The sequence below is a fragment of the Heptranchias perlo genome, chromosome 27 (assembly GCF_035084215.1).
Source record: "Heptranchias perlo isolate sHepPer1 chromosome 27, sHepPer1.hap1, whole genome shotgun sequence".
Classification (NCBI taxonomy): Eukaryota; Metazoa; Chordata; class Chondrichthyes; order Hexanchiformes; family Hexanchidae; genus Heptranchias; species Heptranchias perlo.
In genome coordinates this window covers 21106765-21133789 of record NC_090351.1, presented here as the reverse complement: position 1 = coordinate 21133789, position 27025 = coordinate 21106765, and the positions used below count along the sequence as shown (strand labels likewise).

The 27025-nt window shown below is 42.5% G+C and overlaps 1 protein-coding gene across 1 annotated transcript in view; it reads right to left on the bottom strand.

Annotated features, from left to right (window-relative positions):
• LOC137344458 (peptidase inhibitor 16-like) overlaps nt 1–26037 on the bottom strand; it is a 39872-nt gene extending 13835 nt beyond the window's left edge. The window contains exons 1-6 of the mRNA XM_068007438.1: nt 25743–26037; nt 22252–22470; nt 18679–18788; nt 18222–18310; nt 16019–16039; nt 14945–14965 (exon numbers count right to left, since the gene is read on the bottom strand). Coding sequence (XP_067863539.1) covers nt 14945–14965; nt 16019–16039; nt 18222–18310; nt 18679–18788; nt 22252–22470; nt 25743–25832 — 550 coding nt within the window. The 5' untranslated portion in view covers nt 25833–26037. The remainder of the gene's footprint in view (nt 1–14944; nt 14966–16018; nt 16040–18221; nt 18311–18678; nt 18789–22251; nt 22471–25742) is intronic.
• Nucleotides 26038–27025: the final 988 nt, after the last annotated feature.

The following is a 27025-nucleotide window of genomic DNA, read 5'->3' as shown; positions in this document are numbered from 1 at the left end:
TCCAAAACAGGTATACCGTTTTGGATACTGTTGGGGGAGATGGCTCACCAGGGGAAGGTGGCAGTGGCCAGGTTCATGGCACCGTGGCTGGCTCTGCTGCACAGGAGGGCAGGAAAAAGAGTGGCAGAGCTATAGTGATAAGGGACTCAATTGTAAGGGGAATAGACAGGCGTTTCTGCGGACGCAACGGAGACTCCAGGATGGTATGTTGCCTCCCTGGTGCAAGGGTCAGGGATGTCTCGGAGCGGCTGCAGGACATTCTGGAGGGGGAGGGTGAACAGCCAGTTGTCGTGGTGCATATAGGCACCAACAATATAGGTAAAAAACAGGATGAGGTCCTACAAGCTGAATTTAGGGAGTTAGGAGTTAAACTAAAGAGTAGGACCTCAAAGGTAGTAATCTCAGGATTGCTACCAGTGCCACGGGCTAGTCAGAGTAGGAATGACAGGATAGCTAAGATGAATACGTGGCTTGAGAGATGGTGCAAGAGGGAGGGATTCAAATTCCTGGACCATTGGAACCGGTTCTGGGGGAGGTGGGACCAGTACAAATTGGACGGTCTGCATCTGGGCAGGACTGGAACCAATGTCCTAGGGGGAGTGTTTGCTAGTGCTGTTGGGGAGGGTTTAAACTAATGTGGCAGGGGGATGGGAACCGATGCAGGAAGTCAGTGGGAAATAAAGTGGTGACAGAAACAAAAGGCAGTAAGGGAGAGTGTACAGAACATGACTGGACAGATGGTCTGAGAAAGCAGGGCAAAGACCAAGGCAAGTCTAGATTAAACTGCATTTATTTCAATGCAAGAAGTCTGATGGGCAAGGCAGATGAACTCAGGGCATGGATGGGTACATGGGACTGGGATGTTATAGCTATTACTGAAACATGGCTAAGGGAGGGGCAGGACTGGCAGCTCAATGTTCCAGGGTACAGATGCTATAGGAAAGATAGAGCAGGAGGTAAGAGAGGAGGGGGAGTTGCGTTCTTGATTAGGGAGAACATCACGGCAGTAGGGTTCGCCCACTGAGTCTATATGGGTAGAACTGAAAAATAAGAAGGGAGAGATCACTTTGATAGGATTGTACTACAGACCCCCAAATAGTCAACGGGAAATTGAGGAGCAAATATGTAAGGAGATTACAGACAGTTGCAAGAAAAATAGGGTGGTAATAGTAGGGGACTTTAACTTTCCCAACATTGACTGGGACAGCCATAGCATTAGGGACTTGGATGGAGAGAAATTTGTTGAGTGTATTCAGGAGGAATTTCTCATTCAGTATGTGGATGGCCCGACTAGAGAGGGGGCAAAACTTGACCTCCTCTTGGGAAATAAGGAAGGGCAGGTGACAGAAGTGTTAGTGAGGGATCACTTTGGGACCAGTGATCATAATTCCATTAGTTTTAAGATAGCTATAGAGAAGGATAGGTCTGGCCCAAAAGTTAAAATTCTAAATTGGGGAAAGGCCAATTTTGATGGTATTAGACAGGAACTTTCAGAAGTTGATTGGGAGAGTCTGTTGGCAGGCAAAGGGACGTCTGGTAAGTGGGAGGCTTTCAAAAGTGTGTTAACCAGGGTTCAGGGTAAGCACATTCCTTATAAAGTGAAGGGCAAGTCTGGTAGAAGTAGGGAACCTTGGATGACTCGGGAGATTGAGGCCCTAGTCAAAAAGAAGAAGGAGGCATATGACATGCATAGACAGCTGGGATCAAGTGGATCCCTTGAAGAGTATAGAGATTGCTGGAGTAGAGTTAAGAGAGAAATTAGGAGGGCAAAAAGGGGACATGAGATTGCTTTGGCAGATAAGGCAAAGGAGAATCCAAAGAGCTTCTACAAGTACATAAAGGGCAAAAGAGTAACTAGGGAGAGAGTAGGGCCTCTTAAGGATCAACAAGGTCATCTATGTGCGGAACCACAAGAGATGGGTGAGATCCTGAATGAATATTTCACATCGGTATTTACGGTTGAGAAAGGCATGGATGTTAGGGAACTTGGGGAAATAAATAGTGATGCCTTGAGGAGTGTACATATTACAGAGAGGGAGGTGCTGGAAGTCTTAACGCGCATCAAGGTAGATAAATCTCCGGGACCTGATGAAATGTATCCCAGGACGTTATGGGAGGTTAGGGAGGAAATTGCGGGTCCCCTAGCAGAGATATTTGAATCATCCACCGCTACAGGTGAGGTGCCTGAAGATTGGAGGGTAGCAAATCTTGTGCCTTTGTTTAAGAAGGGAGGCAGGGAAAAGCCTGGGAACTACAGACCGGTGAGCCTGACATCTGTAGTGGGTAAGTTGTTGGAGGGTATTCTGAGGGACAGGATCTACAGGCATTTGGAGAGGCAGGGACTAATTAGGAACAGTCAGCATGGTTTTGTGAGAGGAAAATCATGTCTCACGAATTTGATTGAGTTTTTTGAAGGGGTAACCAAGAAGATAGATGAGGGCTGTGCAGTAGACGTGGTCTACATGGACTTCAGCAAAGCCTTTGACAAGGTACCGCATGGTAGGTTGTTACATAAGGTCATGGGATCCAAGGTGAGGTAGCCAATTAGCTACAAAATTGGCTTGACGACAGAAGACAGAGGGTGGTTGTAGAGGGTTGTTTTTCAAACTGGATGCCTGTGTCCAGCGGTGTGCCTCAGGAATCGGTGCTGGGTCCGCTGTTATTTGTTATTTATATTAATGATTTGGATGAGAATTTAGGAGGCATGGTTAGTAAGTTTGCAGATGACACCAAGATTGGTGGCATTGTGGACAGCGAAGAAGGTTATCTAGGATTGCAACGGGATCTTGATAAATTGGGCCAGTGGGCCGATGACTGGCAGATGGAGTTTAATTTAGATAAATGTGAGGTGATGCATTTTGGTAGATCGAATCGGGCCAGGACCTACTCCGTTAATGGTAGGGCATTGGGGAGAGTTATAGAACAAAGAGATCTAGGAGTACAGGTTCATAGCTCCTTGAAAGTGGAGTCACAGGTGGATAGGGTGGTGAAGAAGGCATTCGGCATGCTTGGTTTCATTGGTCAGAACATTGAATGCAGGAGTTGGGATGTCTTGTTGAAGTTGTACAGGGCATTGGTGAGGCCACACTTGGAGTACTGTGTACAGTTCTGGTCACCCTATTATAGAAAGGATATTATTAAACTAGAAAGAGTGCAAAAAAGATTTACTAGGATGCTACCAGGACTTGATGGTTTGACTTATAGGGAGAGGTTAGACAGACTGGGACTTTTTTCCCTGGAGAGTAGGAGGTTAAGGGGTGATCTTATAGAAGTCTATAAAATAATGAGGGGCATAGATAAGGTAGATAGTCAAAATCTTTTCCCAAAGGTAGGGGAGTCTATAACGAGGGGGCATAGATTTAAGGTGAGAGGGGAGAGATACAAAAGGGTCCAGAGGGGCAATTTTTTCACTCAAAGGGTGGTGAGTGTCTGGAACGAGCTGCCAGAGGCAGTAGTAGAGGCGGGTACAATTTTGTCTTTTAAAAAGTATTTGGACAGTTACATGGGTAAGATGGGTATAGAGGGATATGGGCCAAGTGCAGGCAATTGGGACTAGCTTAGTGGTATAAACTGGGCGACATGGACATGTTGGGCCGAAGGGCCTGTTTCCATGTTGTAACTTCTATGATTCTATGATTCTATGATCTAATTGAATGGCAGAACAGGCTCAAGGGGCTGAATCACCTACTCCTGTCCTTTGTTTCTATGTTACTAAGAGACTCTGACTGTCAAATTTAGAAACAGTTTCCTCTGTTGACTGCACAATCTCAATGTGGTCATGTTGATGTGATATTACAAAAAAAACAAGAGCTCCACACCCTCTATTATTTTAAGAAAAGAAAATATGTAAATCTTTCTTAAAATCTCTGTGCAACATATGGACGTACAAGCAGGCCAAGTAAGGGAACACTTGTAGATCATTGAAACTGGTGCCATATTCTTCTCATGGTACTCCTTAAATTAAGAGCCAACATCGGGGAAAACATAGGCCTTTTGCTACATTAGTGGAAAAAAAGAAACATAAACATAATGTAGAGAGAAAAGGGTTACCCAATACTTGCTCTTCCTTGAGTGAGTGACAACCCAGCACAACACAATACCTCCCAGCTGTGCAGTTGCACAGGCCAGGAGCTTGCACTGACCTTTATAAAATGCTGAATACCTAACTCAAACACCCATCCCAACCTTCTCCCAACTACAGTTCCTGGACTGCTTGTCCCTGTCCAATCTGGTACCTACCTTCCAACCAAAGCTACACAGAGAAATTAGGTGAGAGAGGGAGCAAAGGGCAGACTTACAGGAAGAACAATAGAGAGAAAGTAGAAAAACATTCAGGCACAAACAAAGCAATCCAAACACCACCATGAGAAATACGTGTGAGAGCCATATATGAAATAAGAGTCAGAGAAATAGAAAGAGAGAGAGGAAGTCAAAGAGAAGCACAGAGTGCACATGGAAAGAGTTAGGGATTGGGAAAGAAGAGAGAAACAGTTACAAGAGATGCAAGCCTGGATCTTCTGCTTTCATGTAATTGGGTTGCATCTCCTGAGGCCTGGGGTTCAAGGCTTCTGCCCAGCAAAGTGATGTGCCGATGAACCAAGGTAATCTTTGGCTTCAGGGTCATTTGAATATTGGAGGGAAGTTTTGTTGTGGCAAGCTTTGGAGGCCTCACAGGCCTACCGCAGTGTAGGTATAGGCAGCCTCTGTGCTGCCTGTAAAACAGAAAAACATTTTAAAAAAATTCTGCTCACCTTTTGGGCCAGGGCAATGCATTGCTGTGAGAGTCAGGCGGTCCCTTGGACCCAGTGTTATAAAAAAACAAATAGAAGGAAATATTTCGAAGAACGTATGTACTTCATTTGCACTTAATTTGAATACTGGAATGATGCAGGAGACAAGGATGCAGCAGAGCACGTCCCTGAGCTATCTTCTGCATCGACCCAATGCAGATCCGCCGAACAATCAGCAGGGGAGGAAATTTTCACTTTGCCTGTAAGTTCAACTAGTTCTAATAAAATGGTGATGAAGAGTTTAAGATGTCTGTTATGCACAGGACTAAGTATCCTACTTGTACGCACTCTGTGTCAAGGAGGAGGATGAGGATACGGAAGAGGCTAGTTTGGAGGCTATAAGCGTCAGCCTTCACTGAAGGAATCTCTACTCTATATGCTCATACCCACTCACCAGGATCTACAAACCAAGAAGATCTTACTTACTTAGACTTTTCTGACCATCAGTGCCTCAGGAGGCTGTACTCCGCACCCCCCCCCACCCACCCACCTCGGAGGGTATTGGGAAATAATTTGTAAATTGCCAGAACTGTATTTCCCTCGCTCCCAGCAGCAGTAAACCTATCAGGAGTGGAGTTACTGCTCCTAATCTGCCCTGCATAGCAGGAGATTGGAGGAAATTGCAGTGGGTTAGCAGCATAATCACATGGGTGGGTGGTATTCCCGTTCCACCACTAACCCGTCAATGGGAGAGAAATTCAGGCCAATAAGTCCAATCCTCAAGAATGTGAAGAATGTTGTAAAACTGCTGCTATGTAAAACTTAAATTTTTCAGATGCAATCAGTAACTTACATACAATGCAAAACTGTTAACATTTCAAGCACCAGAATAAAATATTGCACAACGTTGAGTTCTCACCTTTAGTGGTGGTTTATGGATTTTTGATACCCGTTGATAGATAGGACGAAGGTTACCTTGTAACTTGAAACAATTGTTCAAGTGGAATTTGTCACAGAAAAGTATTCACCCGCTCCCTCATGATCCAACATAGTTTTTGAACTGCCTCTGTGACCTTTAACTGGCCCCATAACCTTTTAACTGCTCCTGTAATCTTTGAACGGCTCCTGTAATGTTTGCTTTCATCCACAGAACCTTTTGTACTACCAATGTTTTGGTTTTCATGTTTATTCAGTGAACTTCATCAGGGTGTTTCTTCTTAAAAGGAAACTGAAGAGCTTGAAAATTTCCTCAGCTTGGATCAGTAATTGGAAAAATTACAAGGGGGGTCTGTAGTTTGGATGGGGAGGCCTGTTAGAATCATAGAACGTCACGGCACAGAAGAAGGCCATTCGGCCTATCGTGTTCGTGCCAGTTATAAACTGTTTAAATATTCAAATCAATTCATGGGTCTGTGGTCCGGGGCATTGCTTATAACATTTGAAGTGATAAATATTCTCAGTCACAAAGGGCTACATTTTTCACCTATTTGGTATCAATGGGCAGAAAATCACTGTTGCAGACTCTCACCCACAGAAACATAAGAGTGAATCAAAGAATCATAGAAATTTATGGCAGAGAAGGAGGCCACTCGGCCCATTTTGTCTGTGCCGGCCGAAAAAGACCCATCAAGCCTAATCCCATTTTCCAGCTCTTGGTCCGTAGTCTTGTAGGTTGTGGTGCTTTTTTTTTATTCGTTCACGGGATGTGGGCGTCGCTGGCAAGGCCGGCATTTATTGCCCATCCCTAATTGCCCTCGAGAAGGTGGTGGTGAGCCGCCTTCTTGAACCGCTGCAGTCCGTGTGGTGACAGTTCTCCCACAGTGCTGTTAGGAAGGGAGTTCCAGGATTTTGACCCAGCGACAATGAAGGAACGGCGATATATTTCCAAGTCGGGATGGCGTGTGACTTGGAGGGGAACGTGAAGGTGGTGTTGTTCCCATGCACCTGCTGCCCTTGTCCTTCTAGGTGGTAGAGGTCGCGGGTTTGGGAGGTGCTGTCGAAGAAGCCTTGGCGAGTTGCTGCAGTGCATCCTGTGGATGGTGCACACTGCAGCCACAGTGCGCCGGTGGTGAAGGGAGTGAATGTTTAGGGTGGTGGATGGGGTGCCAATCAAGCGGGCTGCTTTATCTTGGATGGTGTCGAGCTTCTTGAGTGTTGTTGGAGCTGCACTCATTCAGGCAAGTGGAGAGTATTCCATCACACTCCTGACTTGTGCCTTGTAGATGGTGGAAAGGCTTTGGGGAGTCAGGAGGTGAGTCACTCGCCGCAGAATACCCAGCCTCTGACCTGCTCTCGTAGCCACAGTATTTATATGGCTGGTCCAGTTAAGTTTCTGGTCAATGGTGACCCCCAGGATGTTGATGGTGGGGGATTCGGCGATAGTAATGCCGTTGAATGTCAAGGGGAGGTGGTTAGACTCTCTCTTGTTGGAGATGGTCATTGCCTGGCACTTATCTGGCGCGAATGTTACTTGCCACTTATCAGCCCAAGCCTGTATGTTGTCCAGGTCTTGCTGCATGCAGGCTCGGACTGCTTCATTATCTGAGGGGTTGCGAATGGAACTGAACACTGTGCAGTCATCAGCGAACATCCCCATTTCTGACCTTATGATGGAGGGAAGGTCATTGATGAAGCAGCTGAAGTTGGTTGGGCCTAGGACACTGCCCTGAGGAACTCCTGCAGCAATGCCCTGGGGCTGAGATGATTGGCCTCCAACAACCACTACCATCTTCCTTTGTGCTAGGTATGACTCCAGCCACTGGAGAGTTTTCCCCCTGATTCCCATTGACTTCAATTTTACTAGGGCTCCTTGGTGCCACACTCGGTCAAATGCTGCCTTGATGTCAAGGGCAGTCACTCTCACCTCACCTCTGGAATTCAGCTCTTTTGTCCATGTTTGGACCAAGGCTGTAATGAGGTCTGGAGCCGAGTGGTCCTGGCGGAACCCAAACAGAGCATCGGTGAGCAGGTTATTGGTGAGTAAGTGCCGCTTGATAGCACTGTCGACGACACCTTCCATCACTTCAAGTGCACATCAAGCACCTTTTAAATGTGATGAGGGTTTCTGCCTCTACTACCCTTCTAGGCAGTGAGTTCCAGACCCTGACCACCCTCTGGGCGAAAAAACAATTCTTCAGCTCCCCTCTAATCCTTCTATCAATTACTTTAAATCTATGCCCCCGGTTATTGACCTCTCTGCAAAGAGAAATAGGTCCTTCCTAGCCACTCTACCTAAGCCCCTCATAATTTTATACACCTCAATTAAATCTCCCCTCAGCCTCCTCTGTTCCAAAGAAAACAACCCCACCCTATCCAATCTTTCCTCATAGCTAAAATTCTCCAGTCCTGGCCACATCCTCGTAAATCTCCTCTGTACCCTCTCTAGTGCAATCACATCTTTCCTGTAATGTAGTGACCAAAACGGTACGCAATGGTAGATTTTTGTCTGGCCCCAAACCAAGAGGCCCGAGGATCACCAGAAATTGGTCCTTGGGCCTCATCTATGTAGTCGGGGTGAGCTGCCAGCATTGGTTGCGCTTCCACAGGCAACTCGCCCGAGGTGAAAAATCTATTTTGTGCCACTCGCCTCACCACTAACAGCCCTCAGGTAAGTTCTGGGAGAGGATTGGAGTGGGCAACATGGGGGGGTTGCAATTGTGAAGACTGTGGAGTCAGTGGGCCCAACGCCTGCTCAGACTGGGCGTGGGCCATTCCACTGCTAAATTGGCATGCTTTGCACCAGTTTTACGCTTGAATACATACCAATTTCCACCCCAGATTTTTTGATTGGATAGACATGCCTAGCAGTGCGATGCACAAACAGTACAGGCTGCTTCGCCTACATTCAAATGACTGCCTGATGCTCAGCTACCAAATTACATTTGTAGGCTAGCCCAGTGAGACTTGACTCTGGATGGCTCACCAGCCAGCTTGTTGTGGCTCCTTTAATTTCACCTGCACTTGCTCCTCTGCACTCATACTCAGTATTTCAACAAGTGCTCCCTCCTGCAGTTCAGCCCTGAGTGGATATATAGTGATGATGTGGAGATGCCGGTGATGGACTGGGGTGGACAAATGTAAGGAGTCGCACAACACCAGGTTATAGTCCAACAGCTTTATTTGAAATCACAAGCTTTCGGAGCTTTGCTCCTTCGTCAGGCTCCAAAAGCTTGTGATTTCAAATAAAGCTGTTGGACTATAACCTGGTATTGGATATATAGTAACAGAGTACAAAGGAGATTTACCAGGATCTTGCCAGACTGGAGAATTTTAACTATGAAGAAAGATTGGATAAGCTGGGATTGTTTTCTTTGGAACAAAGGAGGCTGAGGAGAGATTTCATTGCGGCGTATTAAATTATGAGGGGCTTGGATAGAATGGATAGGAAGGACTTAGTTCCCTTAGCAGAGAGGTCAATAACCATGGGTCATAGATTTAAAGTAATTGATAGAAGGAGTAGAGTGGAGCTGAGGAGAATTTTTTTCACCCAGAGGGTGGTAAGGGTGTGGAACTCACTGACTGAAAGGATGGTAGAGGCAGAAACCCTCATCACATTTAAAAAGTACTTGGATATGCACCTGAAGTGCCATAACCTACAAGGCAATGGACCAAGTGCTGGAAAGTGGGATTAGGCATGATAGCTCTTTTTCGGCCAGCACAGACAAGGTGGGCCGAATGGCCTCCTTCTGTGCCGTAAGTTTCAATGATTCTATGATATACTTATGCTGTTTTTTGCCACTGTAGGAGTGGGTGATGTAAGGTGCTGTTGGTGTGAGACAATAGTTTCGACCAAGTTATTCAGCAACTAGAAGATCAGAAGAATTATAGGATTCTGGCAGTAAGATATTGTAGTGTGTTACATTGCAATGTATGTCTATATGTGAGGGTTGATGAGTGAATAAATAAGCAGATAAAGAATGAAAAGCAATGGATGATACCACCCCCACCCTCTATTGGCTTCATGTTGAGAATATGCAGCGCCATCTCTTCGTAAGGAAACAAGGGTCATATCTTCGGTCATCACTTTGGTGATGTGCAACTTTCCTTTGCAAGCAGGGAGAAAATTGAGATATGATGGAATAAGGAATCTGACCAAAGATGTGTGTCGTCCAAGTGCCAAGGCCAGCGGCCACTATAAATTAGTCCGTGAACATACAGCATGAGGTAACTCATATTGGCAGGATGCTTGACACATCGAATAGTTCCAGCCATTTCTCTCTTTAAGAGCAAGCAACAGAGCTTTAAGAGCTGCTGTGCCTCATATTCCACCCCTGACCTTGTGCATACACAGTGCATCATGTACTTTGCACCAGGAGCACTGTGAGATTATTTAAATGAGCTGACCTCCCATGCTGCTGTGAGGTTATCAGGGCAGGCACATATAGTGTACAAAGAGCAGCAACTCTGTCGTTGCTGCATGGACCGCATTATCAAACCCATAGATTTGAAATCCTCTAAGAGAGCTATGTAGAATTTATAAGCTAAAATACAGTTCCATTAACAGACCACAGTTCCACCACAAACTCATGTTTGTTTTGCCCAAAATGAAGTGGATTGAGACTGACAAACTTATTTCAATTGGACCCTAAATGCAATCAGAACAAGGATTTTTTTTTACTCCGCTAATTTCTTTCTCCTTATCCACAGACTCCTAAATTCATCAAATCCTGTACGATTCTGCAGGAGACAATGGGGTAGATTCTGCAAATTAGTGCTCCCAGAGCAGAGGATAATGATATGGCAAATCATGTATTGACCTCCATGCCTGAATTCCCGAAATGCACTCACATTGAATACAGCGCTGCTATGGTGTGGTATTTCATAAAATCTACCCCAATGTCCCTCTGGTACTGCAACTAAGTGGCCACTCTTCATGTATGTATTTGGACAATGAGTGTTGGTGAGATATTCAACTGGGAGGGCACATCACAGCTAAGTCCTTATCCAATGTCCACACATAAGCACTTTTCAGCAGCGATTACTGTATAGCAAAAAGCAAAATACTGCAGATGCTGGAAATCTGAAACAAAAATAGAAAATGCTGGAAACACTCAGCAAGTCGGGCAGCTTCTGTCAAGAGAACACAAGTTGATGTTTCGGGTATTGAAGCCTTCAAGAATTCAATGCCCAAAACATGAATTTGTGTTCTATCGACAGATGCTGCCTGGCCTGCTGAGTTTGTTTCCAGTGTTTTCTATTATTGTATAGTGATCACGAATCAGAATCCTATCTTAGTTTTCCTTGCTCAAGTATGTTTAGATTAAGTGAAATATCCCACCACTGATTGAAAGCACCAAACTCAGCACCAGACTGGAGATCAAGTTTGTAAGCTTAATGATTTCTTGTGCCACAGTGGCAGGCCACAATTCTAACTTTCTTCAGAGATACGATAATACAAAGTGTTCCAGATCTTTCTCTGCATTGTTTAAGAAGGTATATTTTGTATTCGCAACCATATGTATAATTGGTTTACTTTATTAAACAAGTGGGAAAAATCATAGCATAACTTTCTATCTACATCGTAATGTCAATTAGTTACTACATGACTTCTTGAGTACAATTATATTGTCAGTTTTGAAAAAGAATGAGTTTTTAGGCTCATTCTTGTCTTCGAAAGCTCAATTGCCCCAATCTGTTTATCAAATATTCATACAACTTCTCAGTTCAACAACCAAATACACAAATTACCAAATAATTTACTTTTGTCACAATATAATGCAATACAAAGTTAATACCCAAAATATCAGGAACATGATCAAAGAAAACAGAATGCAGCTTTTTGAAGTGTTACAGTAGCATCCAAAAAAACAATACTACAGGAATAAACTAAAAAAAATCACTTAATAATACATAATTTTCTAACATTTTGCAGTCCACAACCCCATTTAATATTGAGATGTAATTATTCTTACGAAGTTGCAATAGAATTTAAGATGTCTGTTAGGTTACGCACAGCACTGGGTAGCTTACAGGATATTATGGGCAACCTAGCCAATGCTGTGAGGGGAAAATTCCAGCCAATGACATAAAGTGCTGATGTTAGCTGTAATTGTGCTCATGTTCACATTCCATATGATTATCTATTTTTCATCTATTACATATTAAAACTGGTGAGTGGTCTTAGGAGTTCAAAGGTACTGCACCAATAGGTAATAATATAAGATAATGACCTGTAACCATTCAGCCACCCATTTTACACTCCGCTTCCATGATGAACCACAAGCTATTTCCATGGGCTGCCCAGCAACACACTCACACCCATTCTCGAGCCATCTGAAAACAATGGTTCTCTCTTCCCTTTGCAGCTGCAGCACATTCCCCCCACTTTTCAGATAGCAGCCATGTTGGTACAGATAAATAAAGGTAGGAATTTTAGCTTTTAATTAAATATACAATTTTATGTAAATAATTTGATCCCTTACAGCTCTTCTGGACTGCAATCATCCACCTTGACCCCCCTACCCCTCCCTGAATGGGCCTTCATCAGATGGGTGAGCCGTTGGAAGCTCAATTAACCGGCCTTAGGAGCTTGTTTAGTGACCACAATTCTTTAACATTCTTATAAAATGGATGACAAAAATACTCATGCAATCAGATATCACTCGTGGTTTAGTGGAAACATTCATGAGCATCAATATACTTGGGTTGCCACTTCAGTCTTGTTTCCCCACCGCCCCAAATAAATAGCCCATACTCCACCTTTAGGCCATCTCCCCAACGTGTTGGACGGGTGCAGTGCCAACAAATTTCTAGGCCTCTGTACTTAAAAATCATTTGCAGATTTAGTACAGTTTAATTTTCCCACAAATGTTCAACATTGTGTTAGTTACACACGACCCCTCCTCCATTCATAGTCAATAGGAGGAAGCTCTGTGCTTGATGACCACATAGTGCTCCGCATGTCTTTTCTTTCATTTTTGAAACTGAAGTCTATTTTAGTCTTTCTTCCTAACTATTTTAATTACTTTGTCATTTTAAAATTAGTTCTTGTGGGCCATTTTAAGCTCAGTATCAGCAGTGATTCATTACATACAGTATTAACAGCTGCCAGAGTGCAAAAGTCATAAAACATTCACCAAAAAACTCATTGCCATTGATTAAAAAGAATAATTTCACAGAGGATTCTTATAGCTGGCAAAGAGAGGAAACTTTATTCCCATCAACTTGTGCTAGATCCCACAATTGAAAGGACAATGTGCATTGTACCATCCAGTCCCCTTATGAATAGACATTTTAAGCTTAAAATATGTTTTGCATATGGCTTTAATTCTTAATATTGTTATAAAATGGATGACAATAATAGGCAAAAATACACACACAACCAGATATCAGTCATGGTTTAGTCAAAACATTCATCAGCATCAATATACTTGGATTGCCAAATGACAAGGAACATCTCTCTTTCCCTTTAAAGTTTTATTGTAGTAACCAACACAATGGCCTGGATTTTAATTGACCAGCAGGTTTCCAGAGGGAGGCCCCATCGATTTTGGTGATCAAGCCCTATTTAAGTATGAGTGGTAAGCAGGCAGCGCATTTGCAGAGTTGCCAGCTAAGTCATCTATCGGGGGGAGGGGGCGAGCGGTGGGGGCAGTGGGAATTGCGGAAGTTCCTCCACAAAGCCGAGACTGCAGTATTCAATTAAAGGGGGGAAGCGGTCACCAGTAGTAGACAGGATGATTATTTTGGGGCAAGGAGGAGCTCCTCCTGGCCCCATAGGTATCGTTAAAAGAATGTTCCTGGAGCATTTTCGGAGTGGTTACTAATGGTTCCTTTAAGGATCGTGAGTTAAGCCATAGTATGTTGACATCCACTGGGCAGGGCTTGTGCAGGGCAAGTGTTGCATTGGGGTCCCAGGTGCATCATACGACCCCAGTTTTCATAGATTAATGAGACCGCCACCTGTTTCGGGTGGGAACACTGGCCGCCTATTTCCCGGCACACTCCAAAATCATGGTGGGCCAGATATCGGTGCAAATGGGGCAGTAAGTGCAGCACTGCCATTTTGGTCACACTACCATTCTGTTCCCACCGAGTATGGGGAGGATGAAAATCGTCTGCACCTCAAGGGAAAATTGAGCATGTCTAGTTTAAAAATGTCAGAATCTCATCAGATTTCGAAAACACAAGGGGCCAGACTTCGCTCCTAAAATAACAGAGGCATTCAAAAGCGCTCTCAGTTTTTAGTGCTGCATTGAAGCAGCAAGTTCCAACGTTTGCACATGCGCAGTGAAATGCAGAAATCGTGAACTTGCTCCTGGTGGTACGCCAGCGATATGACAGCTTTGAATTAAAGGGACATCACACACTGCAATCAGACAAATCATTGAAAAAGTGCAAACTTGCTTATCTGCCCAGCTGGAAAGTAACTAATACACCAACAAACAGGCATGCTTAAAAATACCAGGTCTAAATTAAGTTTTAACAGCGTGGTTCCTCTTAATGACTGCCAAACAACTAAAAATTAACTTTTAAAATTGTGGAGTCCCATATTACCTCTTATTTTAATAGTTTTTGGTCATTAAAAAAATTTTAAAAATTAAATTAAAACATTTTTTTTTATTTTTCCCACCTGTCTCTTTAATTTAATTCAATTTTTGGCTTTTTATAAAAATAATTTAATTTTTTATTAACAGTGACATCCAGAATATTAACTTTAAATGAATGAAGTCTGCTTGCCTGCTTGAGCAATGCAGCCTGAATCTGTGGGCATGACTTCTCTTTCTGACAGATTTTGTGGGCGTGTGTTGTCCTTACAGACGTTTCCAGCCGCGCGGCAACTCACGCTGCTCAGAGGCTGGGTTGATGGCGCACGTTTTGTTTAAACTTCAGATTCAAGCAATTGGACGCCACAGAGCCCACAGTAAGTATTTTCGTTACTTAAATTCGCAGGAGCTGCGGTGAGATTTGCCTCGCCGCTCTGTGCGATTTCTGGCCCAAGATTTTGACGTAATATCATTAAGCCACAAGCAGTCAATGAAATAAATTGTGATTTGTGGCCCAAATCTATGCATTGCAGCAGCAAACTTGTATTTCTTCATCAAAAGAAATACATTTCCTGCTCTCATCTTTCCTCCCAGCATTTAAAAAAACTATAAAAGCTGAGACAACGTAGATTCAATCTATTCATCTTCCTCACAGGCTACTTCCAGATCAGTCACATTGTCAGACAAAGTATTAGCCATTAACATCTGCAACAAAGCATTATTTCTTACCTTCTGCATTTGGCTTATGTGCTACAAAGAAAACAAAAAACAAACTTCAAAGACTTGTCTAAAAACATTTAAACACTAACAGGTATAGGAGTTCTCAAAACTGATAGAGGGCAGGGCTGGAGGTGGGGACAAAGAAAAGCTTTTACAAAACTTCAGAGGTACAACTACAATTTTGGTGATTGAGCCCTATTTACGTATGAGTGGTAAGCTGGCAGCACATTTGCAGTGTTGCCAGGTAGGTCACCAATTGGGGGCACGGTGGGATTCCCAGAAGCGCCTCCACTGAGCCAAGACAGCAGTATTCAATTAAAGTGGGGAGGCAATCACAGTGGAGGGGAGGGGCTGTGAGGCGGGGAAGGTCCATCAGTAAGCGGGATGATTTTTTTGTGGGGCCAGGAGGCTCCTCCTGGCCCCATAAGTATTGTTGAAAGAATGTTCCTGGAGCATTGTCGGAGTGGTCACCAAAGGTCCCTTTAAGGATAACGAGTTAAGCCATTGTACGTTGACATCCACTGGGCATGGCTTGTGCAGGGCAAGTGTTGCATTGGGGTCCCAAGTGCATCATATGACCCCAATTTTCATAGATTAATGAGGCCCCCTCCTGTTTCAGGTGGAAACACTGGCCGACTATTTCCCAGCCTTCTCCAAAATCACGATGGGTCAGACATCAGCACGAATGGGGCACCCAGTGAGGGGTGGGATAAAAACTGTCTGCACTTTGAGTGAAAACTGAGCATGTCTAGTTTAAAAATGTCAGAATCTCATCAGATTTCGCAAACACAAGATTTTGACCTAATCTCATTATGTCGCAAGCAGTCAATAAAATAAATTGTGATTTGTGGCCCAAATCTGTGCATAACAGCAGCAAACTTGAATTTCTTCATTACAAGAAATACAGTTCCTATTCTCATCTTTCCTCACAGCATTTCTTTAAAAAAGTGTAAAATAGCTTTTTGCACTAAGAGACAACGTAGATTCAATCTATTCATCTTCCCTGCAGGCTGCTTCCAGACCAGCCACGTTGTCGGACAGAGTATTAGCCATTAACATATGCAACAAAGCATTATTTCTTACCTGCTGCACTTGACTTAGATGCTGCAAAGAAAACAAAAAACAAACTTCAAAGACCGGTCTAAAAACATTTAAAGACTAACAGGTATAGGAGTTTTCAAAATTGATAGAGAGAGGGGCTGGGGGTGGGGCCAGAGAAAAACTTCTACAAAACTTCAGAGGTACAACTACAATAATGGCCTCAAGTTCAACTAATATAAGGGATACAATTGTTCCAGTGCAGTCTCTCATTTCCCCTTTCTTTCTCTGCCTCTTAACCAGCTTTTGTTCAGCTGCTGCAGAACTGATTTTGCGGGGGCCTATTTTAACCTAATCTGCCCGGCGGGAGACTGACGGGATCGAGTCGGCAGCCTGTTTTACACCCTGCCCGATTTTAATCTCCATTGACTTCAGTGAAGAGTAAAAACGGCCAAGGTGTAAACGAGTGGCCAACCTCATCCCGTCAGTTTCCTGCCAGACACGTTAGGTTAAAATTACATCTCTGGCCCCTTATCATTGTTTAGTATATTTTGCATTCATTCTTGTACCCAGGTTTTGTATTCATTTTTATGTATAGATATAAAAAAAAATTATAGAAAAGGAACCTTTTAAAATGTCTTCCGTTTTTTCAATCTGTTTTTAATTATCCTTGTGTACCTGTTGTGATTGTGGGTGAGCATGATAAATGAAAAGGTAATTCTAGAATCAAGAATATAAATATTTTCATTTTTGCCTTGTTTTTGACGTCTGAAAATTAGTTTTGCACCCATTTTTGAGATTTTTCCTTGTGCTTAAAGTTTAGTCTTACAGTTAATGTTTTAAAATAAATTGATGTGGAGATGCCGGTGATGGACTGGGGTTGACAATTGTAAACAATTTTACAACACCAAGTTATAGTCCAGCAATTTTATTTTAAATTCACAAGCTTTCGGAGGCTACCTCCTTCGTCAGGTGAACGATTCACCTGACGAAGGAGGTAGCCTCCGAAAGCTTGTGAATTTAAAATAAAATTGCTGGACTATAACTTGGTGTTGTAAAATTGTTTAAAATAAATTGTGTTTGGTATTCAGACCACAATCTTCTGAGGAGAGGAATCAGTTTTTGCAGATTTTTCCTTGTATTCCAAATGTTGTGTTGTGAAAATGGTGGCAGGCAGTTGCTGAGCAAATTCCATTGTATTTGATGTTGTTGCACAGATTCTACTGTGTTTCTGTCGTCATTTTGTATTCTTGTTGCTGCTTCCCCACTAGGGTTGCCAACCCACCCAGATTGTCCAGGAGTCTCCCGGAATCGAGGTTTGCTCTCCCGCACACTGCTGCTAGCAACCCAAAGGAAAAGTACTTTGCGCTCGCTGAACATTGCGCCTGCACACCTCAGCCACCTCTGTCTTCCCTGTGACCCCGTCACTGATTCACTTCTGCCATGATGTGGGACCAGCCACAAGGGAATTCCCTGACTGCTTTGAATTCTGAGAATTTAAACTCTGCTCCCTAACTAACCAGCCTGCGAGATTCGTGATCGGGATCAGGACTGACATTTGAAACAGTAAGAGCGGGTGAGGGGAAGCGGACGATGTGCCCTTTAACTGTGGCCTGATCTCCAGTGACTGAAGGAGGGAGGGGAGCTACTGGCCGCAATGCAGGAGAGACATCACTAGAGTTTCTGGGAGGGGGGGCCCACCTAAAGAGATTTTTAAACAAAACAAACTAATGGAAAATAACAAGATCGAATCAAATGGTGAAATTAGGGAAAATTAAAATATTCCACGTGGCGCTCACCAGTCACAGAAGACAACCAGTGAGTAAGTATACACTGCATGTTGGTACACAAGATTCACTTGGGCTCAAAACAAGCAGTCAGAGGAATTCTGCCCAGCAGTCTTACGCATCCTGGACTGATAAAAATTATAAGGAAAGACTTATTGGGACCATTATTCCTCAGGCCTGCTCCACCACCATAAATGTGGCAGAGTGGGAATTCCAATGCACCCATGACCTCTGCTTATGACCCTGCTGGTCTATCGGGTGCCAGGGCTATAACTGTCATGTGATCAAATGTCACATGATTGAACCTCCAAGAATACATCCAATCAGAGTTGGCAACCCAATTCCCTACCCCTTTTCTATGAAGGCCACAGAATGCTAGACATCTGATATACTAAATAACAGAGGAAGCAGCAGCATTCAAACAATACTTCATTCCAATTATTATATAAAGGAATACTTACTGCAAAGTTTATCGATGCACTTAAATCCAGCTGGACATTCACTGCAGGAAGTTCCTTTTTTATATGGTTGCCAACCAACTATGTTACCTCTGGAAATGGAAATATCATGCAAAAGTTTGAGTGGGTTCGCAAATTATCTGTCAAGCATTTTACAGAAAGAAATCCTGCTCCTGTCACTTTAGTGCTTTACAGCCTTTGAATTTGGTGCCTTAATGCACCAGAATATGTTAGATTTACAGCAATAATGCAAAAGAGAAAAGTATTTGAAGCTTCAGTGTTAACGCAGCATGTGATAAATTATTGCAGTAGCACATTACTTTATCTTACAGAATTTAACTCAGTATTAATTGTGTAAATCAGAAATATTTAATGCAAAAATACCACTCATATATCATATTTCAATCTAGAAAGGCTAGAGATGGCTATCTGCAGAGATTTCAGTAATATTTAAACTTACGGAGGTGAATAGTTGCATACTAGAATAGACAGGTTTTTATTATCCAGACCTTGTAGTTTATCACAAAAGTAAGTGCTGCAGCCCACTTTGTCACTATTTGCCCAGACAATCTGTAAAAGAATAAATCCTAAATGTGGATTTGAAAGTTTTTTTGGCATAAAATGCAATTGCTAACAATGGATAACTGAGAAATTAGCTATAAATACAATACCATAAAATTGATTAGGGATAACGTTTATGGTCATGATTACTTTTTTTTCCCAGACCAATTCTGATATTTGAGTGTCTTCAGCGCAGATAGGGTACAACAATAAGTTGCTGGTCACCCATAGTGTAGCTTTTCTACTGCTGTCAAAGCCTCTACCTTAACCCAGATACAAATGACATACTCAATTGGGCATTTGGTTACGACTATGTTTTACCCACCCAATTTTCCCCTCTCCTCTCTTAAAAACTCTGCTGGGTTTGGTAATATGTCTTTCAGCAGCCCTACCATAGCTCTCCCAAGTAGCCATTCTTCATGTCAGAAGATCACAAGATAATTGAGGATAATGAAGGCTATTTGGCCCATTTTAGTTTATCTGTTTGGAAAGACCCTGAAGTCCCCCCATTGCAGCATCTAAATTGGTTCTTAAATTAATCCAGGGTTTTCGCCTTCATTACTGTATCCAGCAGCGCATTCCCTGTGTTGATTACTCTTTGTGTGAAGAAGAACTTCCTGATATCAGTCCTACATTTCCTTTTACTAGTTTGAACCTGTGTTCCGTGTCCTACTCTCACAAATTCATTTAAAGTAATTTTCTAGTTACCTTTTTCATATCTTTAATTATCTCATATACTTGTATAAGATCATCTCTCAGATGCCTCCATTCAAGGTTGAAAAGCCAAGATTCTCCAATCTTTCCTCATAACTCAGATCTTTGACACTAGTGATGAGCCTTGTGGTTCTTCTCTGCATTATCTACAACCCTTGAATGCCTCCTTTGTGTCTTGGTGATCAGAACTGGACATAGTACTCAAGGTGTGGCATACCAAGAGTACTATGCAATTTGATCACAGCTTCCTCTAGCTTATATTCTACAGCTTTGGCTATATAGTTCAACATTCTACTGACGGTGTTTACTATTTATTTGCATTGGTTGGACATGTTTTGTGTTATCTCTACTAAGACTCCTAGGTCTGTTTCAACTTCATCCTTAGCTATTTCATCAGCATTCATGCAGTATGTGTGTCACCATTTTTCCTTCCTATGTGCAGAGCTTTATACTTGTCCACATTAAACTGAAGCTGCCATTTTTCTGTCTACTTACATATTTTGTCCAAATCATTTTGTAATTTCTAAGTTGCCTCCTCTGATTCCACTGCCCCTTCTAGTTTGGTATAAACTGCAAATTTGACCAATTTGCACTGAATTTCTGAATCTAAGTCAGTGATGTAAATTAGAAGCAGTGTTGGTCCCAACACCGATTCCTGGGGAACCCCACTTAGTACTTCCCACTACCTCAACATGACTCCTCTAACAAGTACCTACTCATTTCTATCCTGCAGACAATATTTTATAGTTCCCAAGATTTACCCTGAAATCCCACTGCTTGCATTTAACTAGTAGCCTTTTGCAGCACTTTTGTCTCTAGATTAACAGGTTCAAATTCCACTCCAGGACTAATCTAAGCTGACACTCTAGTGCAGTACATAATCAATGTCAGAGGAAACGCCTGCCATTATCCTGGTCAACATTCTTCCTTCAGCCAAAATGACCAAAAACAGATTAACCGGTCTTTCATCTCATTGCTGTTTGTGGAATCTTGCCATCTGCACAATAGCTGCCGCATTTGCCTACACTACAGTCACTACACTGCATTGTATGTGAAGTGCTTTGAGATGTTTCTGAGTGATGTGACAATATGAAATGCAAGCTTTTCTTTTTATTTGTAAGCTTCAACAGCAGTTGCTGGCTGGCTATGTGACCATGGAGGCCATCACAGCCTCATCTGATCCTATTCTCACCCGATATGCACACTTTCCAGCAGGAGCCACTGAAAAGCAATCAGGTGTGAGAACCTTGCTGATTTTTTTTCTCTCTCAGGACTGCAGCGATCCACTGAAGCATCGCAGCTGCTGTTCCAGCTGAGCTAAGTTATCTCAGCACAAACAAATGGCCATTGGGGAGCTATTTTTTATTGACCAGTAATAAGTGTGTTTGGCTGCTACTGAGCTATCACTACAATTCCTGCATGTGAATTTCCATATCACCTTTATGATCTACGACTGAACACTCAACTAAGGACCTCTACTGCAGGGTGAGACTTTTTTTTGCACATTGAGGAACTGTTATTCAAGAGTTTGGATTGGTCAACATAGTATAACTGTGAATTGTTAGAGTGCCTCAAGAATAATTTGGTTAATTTTGTGCGAATAGGTATATGCATGAGTGAATCTGATAAGCCTGGGAGAGAGACAGTTGATAGTTGGTTGGTTCTGATTTTTGGAAGGTTTTTTTCCCCCTCTGTCTTTTTTATGTAAAAGGAGTTTGCCTGGGGCTAGAAATAAGGATATTGATAATGAAGTGGATGGTTATTTGAAGGGGAGAGTAAGGGAATTGTTAGCTCTATTACACGTGGGAAATAATGATGTAATGGACAGGATGTCTGTAGTCTTAAGGAAGCAGTATCTGGCTACAGTGCAAACATTTAAGGTGAAGGGGGCAAAGCTAGTTGTTTCAGGATTGTTACCAGTCATCAACAAATCCTCTGAAAGGAATAGTTGAATTCATGGTTTTAATGATTGGCTGCAGAGATGGAGTAAAAAGAATATTCTTGTTTTGATAGATAATGAGGGGAGGGAATTTGTAGGACAAAGAACATTAATTATGATGGCTGGATTAGATTTAAATGGATTAAGGGCTAAGGGACTGGTGCAGAAAGTTGAGTGTTTGGTTGGAAAGTATTTAATCTAGTCAGGATAGATCATAAGATAGCTCACCAAAAGTGTAGCATTATTCATTTAGGGGAAAGTGGGGCAACTAATAGTAAAAATTCAGCTAGTTGAAATAATATATGAAGACATAGTTTAGGAAACAGATGAAGTTTTGCAAAGAGCCCTAAGAAATCATTGATGTGTTTCCATACAAATGCAAGAAGCTTTAGGAATCAATTGCTTAAGTTAGAGGTCTATGATGCAAGTGAGAATTTGGATCTAATTGTTACAATAGAAATATGCTTTAGTATTAAATAAGGACGAGAAATGCATTTGATGGGTTATAAAATATTTTGAGGAGATTGGTTAAGTCACAAAGAGGGAGTTGTAGCTCTATTTATAAAAGAAGATAAGGTATAATTTAGAGGGAGGATCTAAGTAACCTAGGAGGATAGAGTGATTAATAAATCAGTGATTAATATATTTTTGAGATCTTGACAGAAGAATTGAAACTTCCTAATTGCTGTGCAGACAACAAATAAAATTGATTGTCACTGCCAGGAAGCTCCTTAACTATAACAGAATATCTTAGCTGTGCTCTGTAACTAAGCAAAGACAGAAATCTGCCCATTTTGAGAAGTAAATAAAAATTCATACCTGTGTATAGTGTCCACACATCTTCCCTGGAGTACAGTTCAATGTCTCATATGTGTAATCAAAAACTTCTAAATACCAGTCCTCAACTCCTGTTTCTGGGACCATTGGACCATTAGTTGCATATAAATTTTCTCCCACTCTCCCTCTCTTTGCATTGTGTTCCCACAGGCATTGACGTGCATATTTCTTAGCAATTTTTTCCAAGTGTGCATCCCATTTCTAAAAGTAAATGCATTCATAGATAAGCAAATGCAATATATACATAAACAGTACAGAATTGATGAGTATACAGGTTGCTTAAAGTTAGGATAAATCTGAACTGAATATATCTGAACTGAAAGATCAGTGATAGCTCAGTCATGTTCCAAGGAAGGAAATGTTGTATATAAAATATTAAATATAACATTTTGTCCGTGACCTACACTATGAGAGATCAATTAATACCATTATGCAAAACAGTTGTTTATTGGTATTGTGAGGTGATCAATGCTGTCCACAGTATTCAAAAATTGCAAGCCTTTTGTTACAACTAACTTTTTTTTCCAGTCCCTAACTGAAGATCTATTGGATTTAGAGAGAACCTCAACAAAATAAATGAAAAAAAGCAATTGTGCTTATTCCAATGAGTTCATAGCAATTAGATTGCAATATGACTCAAGCCAAGTTAATATTAACCCTCCAAGCACAGTGGATGAGTTTATTCATCCAAGTATTATTGAGACCAGGGATTAAGACCCCCAATATCAATTCCATATGCTTGGGGGAGACTTTCCTGGACCATAAAACAGCACAGAGAAGGCATCCCTCCTCTGAAGCAGTAAGTGAAAAAAAGGAAAGTCACCTGCTCGCCCCTACACCACTAGGGATCAGATAGAGACAGACAATTGTGTGGGAAACCATTGTTACATGGTCACCTTGCATTTGTGAACTAGGGGGAAAGCAGAAATCTATGTATGAACACTCAAATGCATGTACAGAGTACTATGTCCCAGCCTATGACTCACAAGTTTCTGATTGAAAAATAAATAATTTACATTTATATAGTGCTTTTCACATCCTCAAGACATCCCAAAGCACCACAGCCAATGGATTATATTTTGAACGTTGTTTTGTAGGCAAATGCAGCAGCCAATTTGCATGCAGCAAGATCCTGCAAACAGAAAATGAGATAACTGACCAATTATTCTGTTTTGGCAAAGTTGGTTCAGCGACGAATGTTGACCAGGACACTGGGAGAACGTCCTACTTTTGCTTCAAATAGCATCATAGAATTTTTTATAACCACCTGGTCAGGCAGACTGAGCTTCAGTTTAATGTCTCATCCAAAAGATGGCACCTTTGACATTACTGAAATCCTTCATTACTACACTACAGTATCAGCTTAGATTGGGCTGGAGTGGGCCTTGAACCCACAACCTTCTGACTCAGGTAAAACTGAGCCAAGCTGTTGCAGCAGCTCTTCAATCAATTAAAAATGAAAAGTGGTCTGCTGCCCTGTCAGTTTTATAAAACTTTTTTAAGAAAAGTGATTTAAGATGGGCTTCCCAATAGTGGCAGTAAAACTGCCTTGGCGTAAAACAAAACAAAGCAAAACCATCCTCTGGAGTTACAGTATAAAAGAGCATTAATCTGATCAGCCGGTAAAATATGATCAAGAAAAATTGATACATACTCCACCAGTAGACTCAACGTCCCTAAACTGTGAGGGTCAACAGGTGTGTATTTATCAATTGACCACCAAGGATTGGACAGATTCCAACTGGATTACTGAGTAGTTACAAAAAATGATCACCTCACTTGTTGTAAGTCCACCAACGGATAACATCCATTTACTACATAACAGCAAAAAGTAACAGCCTGCACAGTCTTCTTGACTTCATCCCAAGTGCAGGACACGATGTTGACCTCTCATCTACTCCCATGCCTGGCGTACCTGCTGTCTGTTGGTTGCACGCCGTTTGGCTCAAAAAAGCTAAATTGGCTTTCACTCCATCTAAAAGAGCTTGAGGGCAGCATAACCGAATCTTGCGTTCCTCTTATGCCCTTGCTCCATTCAGAACAATTTTCCATTAGTTACAAGCTGGACAGTAAGAAAATGGGTTCCCTACATGAGTTAAGCATCTCATTAGATCATGGGCAAGTGATTCAGCAGCGTATTTGCAGGTGTGTTCTATCCGCCACGTGTGTGTGCACAAGTGTGTGTATGTTTGTTTGTGCCCAAGTGTGTTAAACCGAATCCCATCTAGCCTGTTGAAAATCGTGTCTTTCTCACAATGCAGTTTAAAAAGATCAATGCAAAACAATCAACTATCAGCTAAGGCATTTTTCGAGTGAAGGGGGCAATTTTCCCTTCAGATTCTTCACCCTCAGTGCGTGAAGGGATCAATCCCTCTTACCATTCTCAACATGTTGGATGCATCGGGGACCCCCGAGCGATATTTATTGTGTGCAGCAACCAGCTCATTCTTGTCTGCTTTGGACAGAGCGCGGGTAGGCTCGGGCAATGACAGAGAAATGAGCAGCAGCACCGCGGGCAGGCTCAGTGATCCGGCTGCCATCCTTCCTCTCAGATCCTGTGACAGCTCCGGAGCGGCTCGGCTTGATTTTATAGTTGGGGGCTCCGAAGCCAAAGGGAGAGGAAACGTAGGGCAATGCCCGTGATCATAACCGTGGAAACAATGACGCGACCACTTTATGACGCCTGCACTTTATTTCGCGGTGCAGTTTGATGTCCATGCTTGCGAGAGGTCCTGCTTTTACTGCAGGGTGGGTTCTCGGTCCATAAGGTAGACTTTGTTCACTTCTATTGGCGGTAGCGCAGAATGGATCGCACTGCTCAATGGGATCTGCTTTTCAATTTGCAGGAAGATAGACTCAAGTCTTTGTCAGTTTTTAAAGACAAAATAGACTTTTGGGCGGTGGTGCTGTCTTGAACGTCTATTCATTTCTGTAGAGTAAAGGCCGATTTGAAGCTTTAAGGAACTTACTTCTCCCCCTCCCCCACTATCTATCCCGCCTGGGCAGCTTTTTGGCTTAGGGTAGCAGTAATTGACAGAGTAAATAGAGTTTAGTTGGTAGAGTAAATGGATCCTCGACCAGCCCTGCAAAGAGATACATTGACTGGTTTGTTGAGAAGATGTCCATTTTTTTTACACAAGAACCTGTTTTATTTGATTTTTATAGTATGACCATGACATCACTTTGGTGGCAAATAAAAATAGTTTTTAATCACACTGCTGCTTGGATGCAAAGTTTCATTTGTTATGCTTGTGGGCGATGCAGGATATGCTTTATTTATTCAGCAAGGTTCCAGGAAACTGGCACAACACCCACATTGTCTTGTTGATATTTCCATCTGAAAGTATTGAAGCTATGAGATTCCAACAGATGTAACATATTTGAAGTAGCTTGTGTCACAGTAATCAAGTACTTCCACTTTCCAATACCAAACTGGCCATGGTTACTCTGCGTTGTATTTCTGCATTGCTTACCTTTTCTCTTTCTCTCTTGATTTCAGGCACAGAAGTGTGGTTAAAAACAAAGAGGCAGTAGTAGGCCCCATTGGCCGAATTTTCCACCATTCTCTGCCATGATTCCACCTGGTTGCGGGTAGGATTACAGAGCAGAAATCCCCCCGCATGCTCTATGAATGGTGCTGTTGAACTAGATATAGGTAGTATCGAAAGAAATATGAGAGTATTAGCAGATTAGAAACTTAGCAAGTTAAGTCACTTGTGGAGCAATGATCCACAGAGAACAGAATACTGAACTAGATCAATAGACTTCAAAAAACAGTGCTGCTGGGCCCAATATGGCATGTAGCATGCAGTCCGCACTGCAAGTGCGCTGCCGCCATATTGGTTAGGCAGCCCTGTGATCGTCATGGGCCCGCCTGAAACAGGCGTTGGGCCCCTTGTTTATGCAAATTGGGTGGTTAATGCCTTTTTCAAGTCTCTTTGTGAACTTGATTTGTATCTGACCACACCATGTGTCATGCATGCTGCGGTCAATTTGCTCAGGTGCACAGCAGCCAAACCAGTGGTCTTTAAAGGGTCTGCTGGAGATTGGCACCCAAATAGTAAGTTAAAAGTGGATCTTTATTTACCCGAACACATAAAAATTGCAAGCTGCTGCAAGCCCATACGTTCCTCCCTCCTGATTGCCTCCCTGCTGGAATTACCTTAGGCATCTCAGCCGGCCGACTTTGCTCCCCCTGCGTTGGCGAGTTGTCTCTGGGGCCATGACTGGCGCCTGCAGCTCACTGCTGACATAAAAATGAGGCCATCGGACCAATTTTCAGTGGCCCTACCACCGGCCTCTTTAAGTGCCGGCAGCATGCGCTGCACCTGAATCATGCCCCGATTCAGGCATGATCCAATTTCTAGGCCAAAGAATAAGTCAGAGGATAACTTGCCAAAACTGAGCTGCTCAGGTCAGAACACACCTTGGGTGCATGTCCACTTTTAGTTACCAAGACACAAGGGAAACATTCAAACCCTGGAGGTGGTGCAGCACAATACCATGATACTGTTAGCAAATGTTGAAGGATTAAGCTATGAGAGACAACTGCAGAAACTGAGGCTCTTTGGCCTTCAGAAAAAGTGGCTGAAGGGGGCCTTACATACATAAGATATTGAATTGTATATCCGGAGCACTACTTGTGGAATGCAGTTCTCAGATCTGCGTTCTGCAGATTTGGTCCCTGCTAATGAACCAATTAGAAACAAGTTGGAACCTTATCTTTACACATTTATACAAACAAAACATTTATTTG